This window comes from Pinus tabuliformis, chromosome Q (assembly GCF_031772625.1).
Source record: "Pinus tabuliformis cultivar Carrire ecotype Pingquan chromosome Q, CPIR1, whole genome shotgun sequence".
NCBI lineage: Eukaryota > Viridiplantae > Streptophyta > Pinopsida > Pinales > Pinaceae > Pinus > Pinus tabuliformis.
The window spans coordinates 1069478901-1069491136 of NC_142296.1; the positions used below are offsets into that span (position 1 = coordinate 1069478901).

At 41.0% G+C, this 12236-nt stretch overlaps 1 protein-coding gene across 1 annotated transcript in view; it reads left to right on the forward strand.

The window, feature by feature from the left end:
- The window catches only part of LOC149223224 (conserved oligomeric Golgi complex subunit 2-like), a 160645-nt gene that overhangs the window by 99611 nt on the left and 48798 nt on the right, over positions 1-12236 (forward strand). Inside the window, exons 5-6 of the mRNA XM_089387837.1 lie at positions 10118-10240; positions 10335-10469. Coding sequence (XP_089243963.1) covers positions 10118-10240; positions 10335-10469 — 258 coding nt within the window. The remainder of the gene's footprint in view (positions 1-10117; positions 10241-10334; positions 10470-12236) is intronic.

Below are 12236 nucleotides of genomic sequence, written 5' to 3' on the forward strand. Positions count from 1 at the left end.
CTGGATGAGGATGTAGCACTGGTGGCAGGAGGCAAGAAAGGCAAAGGGAAGAAGCAGGCTTCCACAAGCGGTGGTGGGGGCAAAGGCAAAGGTAAAGGTAAACCGGGGAACACACAGAAGGACTATTCCAAGGTGAAGTGTTGGAATTGTCAAAAGATGGGACACTATGCAGTTGTGTGTCCGGAGAAGAAGAAGAAGAAGGGAAAGAACCAGGACGTGGCAGCTTCAGCTGAGATTGAGGACTTTGCAGGTCGTTTTGACCGAGAGTTTGCGTTCACTACATGTGAGTCCTCTAGTGCAGGATCACCTGCCACACAGGTTCAGAGGGAGCATGCTTTTCCCTCGATTAGCGGAGCATCTACAGGTATCTGGTATGTGGACAGTGGGGCTTCACGTCACATGACAGGAGTCCGTGAGTACTTCTCAGAGCTTTCAGAGAGTGGTACTGATATTGAGGTAGTACTCGGTGATGACAGAGTTGTTAGAGCAGTTGGGGTGGGGACAGTGACATTTCAGAGGGAGTCCAAACCTCCCTTGAAGGTGTCAGAGGTTCTTTATGTGCCAGGGATGAGGAAGAACCTCATATCCGTCTCAGCTTTGGAGGACAGAGGATATGACGTACTGTTCAGGGGAGGACAGGTGTTGATGTATCCCAGGGACACTCCAGCTGATTCAGCTAGAGTGATAGGTGTACGCCATGCAAAGGTGTACAAGTTTGCATTTCAGCCCCTTTTGGCATTGAGCAGTAGTACCGACAGCAGAGCTAGCAGTTCTGAGCTGTGTGAGATTTGGCACCGCAGGATGGGACATATGTATCATGGAGCTTTGAGGACATTGCGGGAGATCACTACAGGTGTGCCAGGTTTCAGTACTGATCACTTTGATACTTGCAGAGGTTGTGCGATGGGCAAGTTTGCCAAATCCCCTTTTCCCAGCAGTGACAGCAGAGCGACGGGGATACTTGATTTGTTTCATTCCGATGTGAGCGGTCGGATGTCTCATGTTTCTTTGAGTGGATATGAGTACTATGTTTTATTCATTGATGATCACTCCAGGAGGACCTGGATTTATTTTTTGAAGACCAAGAGTGAGGTCTTCAAGCGGTTTCAGGAGTTCAGAGCTCTTGCGGAGACTCAGACAGGTCGAAAGATCAAGTCCTTGAGGTCGGACAATGGAGGAGAGTACACCCTTGGAGAGTTTGTTGACTATTGTGCGGAGGCAGGCATTAGGAGGGAGTTTACTGTTCCTTACAACCCCCAGCAGAACGGAGTTGCAGAGAGGAAGAACAGATCCATCATAGGGGCTGCCAAAGCCATGATACATGATCAGGGGTTGCCATTGTTCTTGTGGGCAGAGGCCTGCAACACAGCTGTTTACTTGCAGAACAGGAGTCCGCATCGTGCCTTGGGGCACATGACTCCTGAGGAGGCTTTCTCTGGGAAGAAACCTGATCTTGGTCATCTTCATATCTTTGGATGCATTACATACTCCTATATACCCAAGGAGGAGAGGACCAAACTAGAGCCCACCGCAGAGAAGGGTATCTTTGTGGGCTACAGTGAGACCTCAAAGGCCTTTCGGATTTACATTCCTGCACAGAGGAGAGTTGTTGTCAGACGGGATGTGAAGTTCGAGGAGGACAGGGCCTTTAGGAGGTCACGGGAGTTAGAGTATCTGGATCAGCCAGACCCTCAGCAGCAGTTGAGTCAGTCGCAAGGATCCAGTGGGCAGGGATCAGGAGGATCCGGAGGTACATCTATGAGGATGTCAGGTCCATCAGTGAGCAGTGGCTCGCCGAGCCAGAGGGGTGGTGCTCCGGGCAGCATGCAGAGCAGTTCACAGAGCAGTTCACTAGGGAGTCCACTGATGGACAGTTCACACGGTACCTCAGCTTCTACAGGTTCAGGTGCAGGCAGGAGGACAGCAGACAGACAGTCAGGAGTTCAGGCTACTGATGGTGATGAGGAGGAGGAGTTTCATTCTCCTATGGGAGAAGCATGCTCAGGGAAGAGGAAGCCCAAGTGGCTTCAGGACACCTTGAGAGATGCCACATCTGTTGCTGAGCCGAAGAGGCCGGTCAGAGAGAGTAGACCACCTGAGAGGTTCTGTAGCTATATGGCGATGGTTACCAGCATCCTTGACTCTGAGCCTTCTAGCTATGAGGAGGCAGCTAGCCAGCAGGTCTGGAGAGAGGCCATGCAGGAGGAGTATTCTTCTATCATGAAGAATGATGTTTGGGAGGTGGTGCCGAGGCCTGAGGGCAAATCCGTGGTTACTTCCAGATGGCTTTACAAGGTAAAGCATGCTGCAGATGGCAGCATTGAGAAATTCAAAGCGAGGTTTGTGGCTAGAGGGTTCTCCCAGGTAGAGGGAGTTGATTATGAGGAGACCTTCGCTCCCGTGGCTCGATATACTTCGATCCGCTCCATTATATCGATAGCAGCAGAGATGGGTTGGAAGATCCACCAGATGGATGTGAAGACCGCATTTCTCAATGGCTTCATACAGGAGGAGGTGTACATTGAGCAGCCACAGGGCTTTGAGGTGCATGGGAAGGAGTCCCATGTGTGCAGATTGAAGAAGGCCCTTTATGGCCTGAAGCAAGCTCCCAGAGCTTGGTACTCCAGGATAGATGCATACTTGCAGGGGATGGGTTTCACAAAGAGTGAGGCAGATCCGAACCTTTACTTTATTGTGATTGGTGAGGAGCCTCTCATTCTGGTGCTGTATGTGGATGACTTGATCATTACAGGTGCAGGTAGACTCATAGAGCACTGCAAGAGAGATCTTGCGGCGGAGTTTGGGATGAAGGACATCGGCTTGATGCATTACTTTTTGGGTTTGGAGGTGTGGCAGGAGGAGGGGCATTTCTTCCTGGGGCAGGGGAAGTATATTGTGGACATCCTTAGCAGATTCCACATGGAGGATTGTAGACCCATGTCGACACCGATGATCACCAACTGGAAGAAGCTTCATGCTTCGGATTCCGAGTTGGTGGATCCCACATTGTACAGGCAGCTGATTGGTTCCTTGATGTATTTGGTCAACACTAGACCAGATATCTGTTTTGCAGTCAACACGATGAGTCAGTTTATGTGTGAGCCTAGGAAGGTTCACTGGGTGGCTGCAAAACACATTTTGCGGTACTTGCAGGGGACAGTGGATTATGGTCTGGACTACAGGCAGGGAGATGGAGTGAGATTGGCAGGGTACACTGATTCTGATTGGGCAGGTTGTGCTTCTGATAGGAAGAGCACTTCAGGGTGTTGTTTTGGGTTGGGTTCAGCAGTAGTGTCATGGTTCAGCCGGAAGCAGCAGTCAGTAGCACTGAGTTCAGCGGAAGCAGAGTATATGGCAGCCAGTCTAGCTAGTTGTGAGGCTATCTGGCTTCGCAAGATGTTGTTTGGCTTATTTGGTCAGCCGTTGAGACCTTCAGTGATTTACTGTGATAATCAGAGTTGCATTAAACTCACGGAGAATCCAGTATTTCATGACAGGTCAAAGCATATCGGGATCAGATATCATTTCATCAGAGACTATGTTCAGAAGGGAGCTGTGAAGCTTGAGTATATTTCCACTGATGAGCAGGTTGCAGATATCCTTACCAAAGCCTTACCACGGGGCAAGCATGTCTACTTCAGGGACAAGATGGGTGTGGTGAGGAACACCTTCCTCGGTAAGAGGGAGTGTTGAAATTTGGTACCGGAGGACAGGTGGTTCCCTTAGGCTTTGATCTTTGGCCTAGGGAAAAGTGTCCAAAAGAATTTAATTTTTCTCCTAAAGTGACTTTATAATTTTATAAAGTTAAATCTAATTTAAAAGTGACTTTAAGTGATAAAGTTATTAAGTCTAATTTTAAAGTGACTTTTATAAAGTCAATGAAAAATTAGAAAGGAAAAGTGACTTTGGAAATAAATGACTAAGTGGGTCTTTATTAAAGTGGGGTGAATTAAAAAATAGAAAGTGAGATTTAAATGAACATTTAATCTCAACCATTGATCTAAATCTATTTCAGCCATTGGATTTAGAGATCACCCAAAAGTCACTTGGATCACCCAAAAGTCACTTGGAGTTATATTAAAGGAGGAAAAGGAGGAAAAGGTCATTCATTCTTTCATGAGCAGATTGGGAGAAGGAGAGCAAGAGAGCAAGAGAGATTTCTGAGCAGGGAGGAGAAGGAGACAGCAGCTTGGCACACATTCCAAGGCAACAGTTGAGCAGATTTGTACAGCTGATTCAGCACATAGTGAAAGGCAGATTTTTGCACAAAAATCGAAGAGCAGTTTGCTGATTTTTCTGCACACAAAACGGAGGCCGTACAGCATTTATTGCTGTCCTGTTTGCTGTAATTTCCAGATTGTTGTGAGGCACGAGAAAGGAGATAAGTTGTAAATTTGTTTGCTGATTTTTTGCTGAATAATTCTCACTGTAAAAAGGCAATTTTCAGAAATAAAGAAGAGCTCTCAAACTGGTTTTCCCCAAGAGTTGTAGGGGGTTTTTCCAGGGTCAAGTTGACCAAAAATATCAGTGTTTTAATGTGTTTTAATGGCTGTTTTTAATCGCTGATTTTTATTTCTGCAATTTCCAGCATTCTGAAAAATTTCCAGAATTTGTGTTTTCAGCCATATTTATTTTTTTCAGTCTGTTAAATGTATGGTTATGGGAATGGGCATTTAACTACATGGGAGAAATAAGGTGAAACTGAAAACCGGGGTGGGAAAACAGAAATTTTTACAATCTTGGGAAATGAAATGCCAATACTTGAACAACAAAGCAGGGATATTCTTCAATAGTGTAGAACCAATCTTAAATCCTTCTAGAGACCACTCTTACCTAAAATGTATGTATATCATGATTCATCACTGATCTGTTAATGCTTGGGCAAAATCCTTGGATAGAAGACTGTCCAAAGTGTTTGGGACTCTGGGTTACACTAGGAGTTGTGTCCTATTACTTGACACTTTTCTCACTTCTAGGTTGATTGTTGTCTACTTCACTAGGATCTCCCTAAAAGGTTTGAAGCGAACATGTTGATAGGTGCCTGAGTCAATGTCCGTGTCTGAGTCCAAGTCAAAACCTGAGTTAATAGGAGGCCGAGTCGAAGTCTGAATCCAAGTTTTTAAACTATGCCCATGAAGAGGTCTCTATAGACGTGCAAGGAATAAGAAAACAATTTTTAATTGGGATGTTTAGCATGTTAATATGACACTTATTTTGACATCTTCAAAGATCAGATGAAGGCTTCGGTTGTGGAATGCCCTACTTCCAAGGGAATTTCTATAGTTTTCCTTTATATTTCAGTATTATTGCTTGGAGGAAAGGTGGATCTAGTGATCTCAAGAGCTTTCTCAAATAATACTTATCATAAATTAGCTGGGGAGAAAAACTATGAAAAGAGAGAAACTCCTTGCCTGCAAATCAGAAGTTCAAGTGGAGATAATCTTCCTTTAGATGGTGAAGGGTTTTGTAATTTTGCGGGTTAATGGGAGGAAAAGCTTTGGTAAAGTAGGTTGTATACTGCTGGGGTATAGATCATGTTTATGCTTGGGCTGCCATATCAAATGCTGCTGGTATATCTCTATTTCAAATTTCTTCATAGATCTTTTGGTGTAATCAATGCTGTTAATGACGATTAAGGGTGTTGTTCACTCTCATTTGATGACTGTTGCTGATCTCTTTACTTTATTGGTTGCATTTATGTGCTGGTAGATTTTGAGTTGGTGATGACATGGCATCTTAATGAATATATCAGATAGTTCGTTGTATCAGTATGGCAGTTTATGTATATACTATATCATGACTCACTGATTTCCTTTTTGCATTATAAGCTTCTTCATCAAGTTCTTTAACTCCACTTGCCCAAAGGACAAGGCACTTGGTTTTTCTTGTTTTCTCATCTTTCTAAAAGACCAATAAACACAAAAATTACTAATCTGATTTTTAGATATGTGTTAATAGACAAAGTAGTGATTTTATCTAGGGAACCCCCCCTTGTGCTAGAGGAGAGCCAGCTTAACGTGAAGGGAAGATCTAATGAGGTGATAATGGAAAGAACTTCCAAGAGTTCCCCTGTGGTTTGTGCATGAAATATTATTATTATCTTGTCTGCAGGTCCAGGATTTCACAGGGTGTATAAGCCTCACATATTCTATCAAACTTTTTATTCGCCCTTCTCCTTCCAAGCTTCCTTGAATTTTAGACTCTCCTATTGGCTGAGGGTCTTTCCTTGTTCATCAATACTGGATTGTCCTCCTAGGGGTGATTGTCTTGAATAGGATTCACATGTTCTTCATGTCCTCATTGCTGGGGTTTGACACTATCACCACATTTTATAGACCTGCAAGTGTGCTCGGGAATGTTGTGATCCTATTTGGGACACTTGGCATCATATCCTTCATATAAATTTTTACCATAACACTGCTTTACTAGGTGATTTGAACTGCATTGGTCCTCTTCATTTTAGAGGAATATGGCGGTGCTTTAGAGTTGTTTCACTTTTTACTTTCTGGAAACTTGGATGTGAGGTTGTTTGTAATGGATCCGTGTTCTATACATTTTCATTTAGAGATTGGCTTTTTGATGAGTAAGCTGCACCATTCAGTGCTGAAGGCACTCTCTTTTGGAGAGATGTATGGTGTATTTCAGGCCACAGTCTGACCTAAAGACTTTCCTGTTATCCTTTAGGATGACTTTAGGTGGGTTTTTGCAATACTGTTGTGAAATACAATTTTATCTTTGTTAATATAAGCAGCATTTTCCAAAGAAAACAAAATTTTGAAACAGTTTTCATACTGTGTAACAGTTTGTCACTCATAGATAGCGAGGATAGCTTTCAGATGGGATCAAATAACTCTATGTAGTGGATATTCAAGCTCTCATGTTATCCTCTGTGATTTTCTCCAGTGCAGTCCCTTCATTGTCCTTTGACAGGTTTCTGTGCTTTCAGTTGCCTTTTTCCTTCTCAAGCTGTAATTTTTTTCATAGTGAAGGTTGATATATATAATTTAATTGGAATATTTACTGGTAAGGACCGCACATCTTGGCAAACAAAAATGTCATTATTTGAAATTCGTGAGGGCCTAAAGGTAACTGTGTTGAATTTTTGGACTCTTCTCTCATTAGCCTCACAATAAGATAATATTCTTAACATGTTTTGAAATCAATGATGTGAAGAAATCGAATTTAAGATTGCAATGAGCACTGATCTGAGAAGAGAACAATATTTTGAGATGCATAGAACAATTGGATGCCCCACTAACAGTTTCCAGTTTTGTACATTAGCCTATCAGAGGCAAATTCAGAGGTGACCTTGAAGTGGGAAGCACAATCAAATAAACATTTGGTTGAGTAGATCAAAGGAGGACATACAGCCCAGTGTTTTAAAAACCGGAACCGGTGACCGGACCGGTCCACCTAATGAACTGGTTTACCGACCGGAACTGGTCTAACCGGGACTGGTTTGGTCTAAACGAACCGGTTTTAAAAAAAACATTAAATAATTATTTTTTAATGAAACAAAACTATTTTTAAGATGTAAAACCATGATTCCAAGCCAATAGAGACAAAATATGCAAAGTTTGCTCATTTATATACCATGTAAAGGTGAATATATCAAAATGGCACCGAGTGCAATACATATCATCGACAAAATAGCAAAATACATAAGAAATGAGGCTCTAAATGGCCTATAAAGTCCAAAAACGATGTTGCAAGCTATGAGGCCATTGGCCTACAGTCCTACTACAAGTCTACATTGTACACATGATCAATCATCAAGTTCATCACCACTACTAGACACAGGATCATCATCAGGAGCTACATAGACATCATCTGGTTCAGAGTCTGAGGATGCCTCAGCCTGATTTGCAACCTCAGTATCAATGCCACCAATGACAATAGAAGTGGAAACGAAACCTTTCCTAGATTTGAAGTTTACCGTCTGTCTGGCAAGGACCGGTAATGTGATGTTAAAGCAACCATAAAAAAATGCTAAGGCATTTTAAGTGCAAAGGGAGAAATGTTACAGATAAAAAAGTCACTCGTAATTCTGAAGATGTACATGACATTTTAAGCTTTCAATTACTGGGACAAGGTGAGAATGCTTGAGGGAGGACATTCCAAAGGAATATGGAGTCACATGGGGTGTTTTATTTCAAAATTGAACTGTTGAGCTTACATCACATATCTACATAAATGGTTGTCTTTGATGATTTCCAAGATTGGCAATTGACCTAATCAGAAAAGCTTTCTGTGCAATTTCTTATCAGTCTTATAAAAACCAACTGAAATGTAATCTGAAACTCAAGTTTGTGCATGGGAGTTCCGATAAAAGGCAATTTTGTGAAATTCTTGCTGCAAAACCTTGGAAGTTGGCTGTCTTTCTAATTAAATCACTGGGAGATTCCTGAATCTTAAATCGCCTTGGCCAATTTTAAGTTTTAACAGAACTTTGGTATCCATTGTTCAAGAAGTTGGTTGCATGAATCTGTTTCATCTTGTGGCTTTTTGACAGTGTCATTAATCATAGTGTGGTCATAAATACAAAATCATAACTCAAGCACAAAGATAGGATCACTGGGGTGTGATATCAATGAACGTTGCGATCTTTTTGATTTAGCCTCAGATTCAAGGTCGGTAAAATGTATTAACGAAGCATAAACCTTACCAACAAGGATTGTCACTCTTCCCAATCCTGATAGACTTACCATTTGAGGGCACTAGTAGATTCTGTACCGAGAAAGTTAGAAGCACATTCATCACAATCCTCATGCTATAAAATAGAGTTACCTTGAGAACTGCATGTACATCTTGTAAACCTTGACAGCCTTCTAACCAGTGGTATTTTATATGATCAGTAAACTGTTTCGTTTGAAGAGCATGCCTAAAACCGGCCGGTTTAGGACGGAACCGGCCGGTTTTTCACCGGTTAGGGCAAAAACTGGGCGAAGGGGGCCTTCCAACCGGGTTTTTTGGCCGGTCTAGACCGGCGGCCTTGCTAACCGGCCGGTTAGACCGGTAACCGGTTTTTTAAAACGGTTTTGAAAACTATGATACAGCCATTATTGCAAACATCGCGATATTATTGTGATTTTCCAAAATTTTCATGGAAACAATAATATTGCCTGAAAATATCATGATATTTTCATCCTCGGAAATATCGTGATATTTTTGTGAGATGATGGAAAATGTCTTCCACCACAATATTTTTCGTATTTTTAAATAATTTTGTAATTTTTTAATTTTGCCAATATTTTGCTATATTTTCTCGATGTTGACGATATTTTCTTTTCTGGACCCTCGGTGATATTTTTGCTGACATGATGTTTGCAACACTGCTTTCAACATTGGAGGTATAGAACTTAGAAGTGTATCTTCCTTGACCTTATGAAACTAGTGGGACCGAATGTGACTTCTTTTGGTCTTTTAGGATCTTAAAGGAAAAATATGAATGAGTCTGTAGAAGTTTCTGGATGTATTAGAATGAATTTTCTCCTTGGGTTGATTATGATCACTCAAGTAGTGGCATTATACCACAATTCTATGGGGTAATTTTGAAGGCTTTATGGAACGAGAGAGTGAATAAAGAATACAAATGAGATTGAGTAGCAACAAATGGGAAAGGAGTTATATTTGTAGCAAGGACTAATTTCAATTGAGCGCTGTTTTGGAGTTATTATATATTGTGATAACTTTGTGTAGAGTTCTGATAGGTTAGTCTAGGCTCTTTAGAGCCTTATACTTAAAATGGCAATGGTTAAGCTGTCTAGCAGTTGCACTAAAATAGTAGAAATAGCTTTAATGTAGAGTTGCATGAAAAATGTGTAATCAATTGGAAATCCTTTGTGTGTAGACCCACATAAATATGAGGCTGGTTGTACATTACTGTTGTATCATACATTTTCCCCCCTTTAAACGTTATTTTTCAAATCACTATTAGGACAAATAAGAGGAGGAATTTAACCAAAATTTTTTCACTATATTTATTTAGGAGTAAAATTTATAATTTGTTTCTAGGTAATATAAAATGTCTCTATCTTACAGTGCTTCATGTTCAAGCCAAGTCTTCATCTATTATACAGTTCAACCTATTTAGTTTCATGAGAGATGTTCCATGTAGGCATTCCTTGAGGGAGAGCGTGCCATATATTTGACGGAAAAGACAAGAAATGAACTTCTCCAGTCTGCAGCTGAGAGAATCACTACAAGATATAATGAGTTAGCATGGGAACTTGTGACAGTGGTATGCATTTTTCTATTGTTGCTGTTTTATTTTCCTTTTGTTAGCTTTCCATTCCAAAAATTAGTTTCTCAAATTGCTCTCTCAACTATTGTAGGCAAGAAGGACAGAATCATCACTGCAACGTATTAGGCAGGGTGCTCAAAGAAGGGGAGGTGCTGGAACAGATTCCTCAGATGTCAATATCTCTGACACAGACAAGATCTGCATGCAGTTGTTTCTTGATGTTCAGGTATCTTAGTCATAGGTTTTTTATTAATTTTATGAATAATATGATCACAAGTCACATTGCATGATATAATTTTTAGTTTTGGCCGGCCTTCATGCCTACAGATTTTCTATATATCAGGTATTTGCATTGCAACATTTAAACATGACCACTGGACTTTTCTCTTCTGCAGGGAGACCCTTGTCTAAACTTTCTCCATTGGGGATAGAAAATATTATGATTAATGAATGACCATATACCTCCCAAATTTTGGTTGTATATAGAGTAAAAGTGATATTTATGGATGCAGTATCTGTTTTGTATGTACACGAGTAGGCTAAATGTTAATTACGCCTCTGTGTATTTTGTTTGCATTTCTATAACAATTAAAAGATAATTATTGATTTCCTCTCATTAACTGTTAAATTAGTCTGGTAACATGTAATTAAAGATATGTCTAGTAACATTTAGTTGCTTAAATTGGGAGCAGTTTGCATTTGGTGTGAAAATTTCTGAAACTACACATCAAAAACCCTAGTGCAATCACTGGTTTATCATCTCTTATTTGTTTTTTGCATTTAACAAGTTATTTAATTACATACACATTGATGAAAAACACTATTGCAGCCTACACATACATACAGATCATGAACTGAAATAAATTGAGACATTCACACAAGGGACACTGTTATTTTTGGACAATCGTTCCCGGAAAAAACCCAATTTGGGAAAACCAGTGCAACATATAGAGGGTTTGTATTATCAAGCAGATTCTTAAATACAACTAGGGTGCCAAATGCGGCTCACCCAACAGAGAATAACCTTGGTAGAAGTACCTCTATCTGGAGACAAATATTTCGGCAAATCCAGCAACTGGATGATCAAACTCCACAAATGACAAATGCTGTCCCCAGTGCTCGGTAGCGATGGCTACTCCAACCTCTGCGCTGGAACTGCGTCACCTCCTCTACGAGCTGCATCACCCTCTCAGTGAGCCTCTCTCGCTCAGAAAGTCGATATGCTGAACTGCTCTCTTTCTGCCCCACAAAAAAACACCAGTGCTGCCTCTAAGGGCCTGTGTCAGCTCCTCCGGCTTCCGCGTCACTTGCGTCAGCCCCTCTGGCCTCTGCGTCACCCTCCCTGTAGCTGCGCTGTCTCTCCCGGTGCTGCTCTGCCTCTTTGCTATGTATTCTTTGGCCTTGCACTGAGGTCCCTCTGCCGAACTGCCCCTCACTGCAACTCAGATCACTAGCTCGATTTTCTCAGCAAACATCACCCCAGAAAAATCAAACTCTTTTATCAATTTGGTGTGTCTCCAACTGACTCTCAAGCTTCCTCTTATACTTTTCCTGTTGATGAATCAATGATCGTGATATAATCTCTAATCAACGGCTAAGATTAAAACAGGCTTGATCCTCGTCACTTAGAAGTTAGAACCTTCTCAACCCATATTTTTATTAATACACATTAATATTTTTATTTTCCTAAGTTTAGACTTAGGAACCCATTAAAAATATTAATTATTTTAATAACTCCAAAATAACCAGAGCTAGAGCTAGAGCACATCCGATGCTACCTAAAATCAACATTTGGGTTATACCATATTTCACAAGGAAGTCTCCGTGGAAGAATAGTGTTGCAAACATTTCACATTTCTCCTTATTTTTCTGATTTTTTCAAGCTTTCTCAGGTTGCCAGTTATTGAGAGTTTTTCAGGGCCTATGCTTGTTGATATTTTCTGATGTTTTCTCTCATAGTTCCAATAACATTCTTTATAGAAACTTGATGATA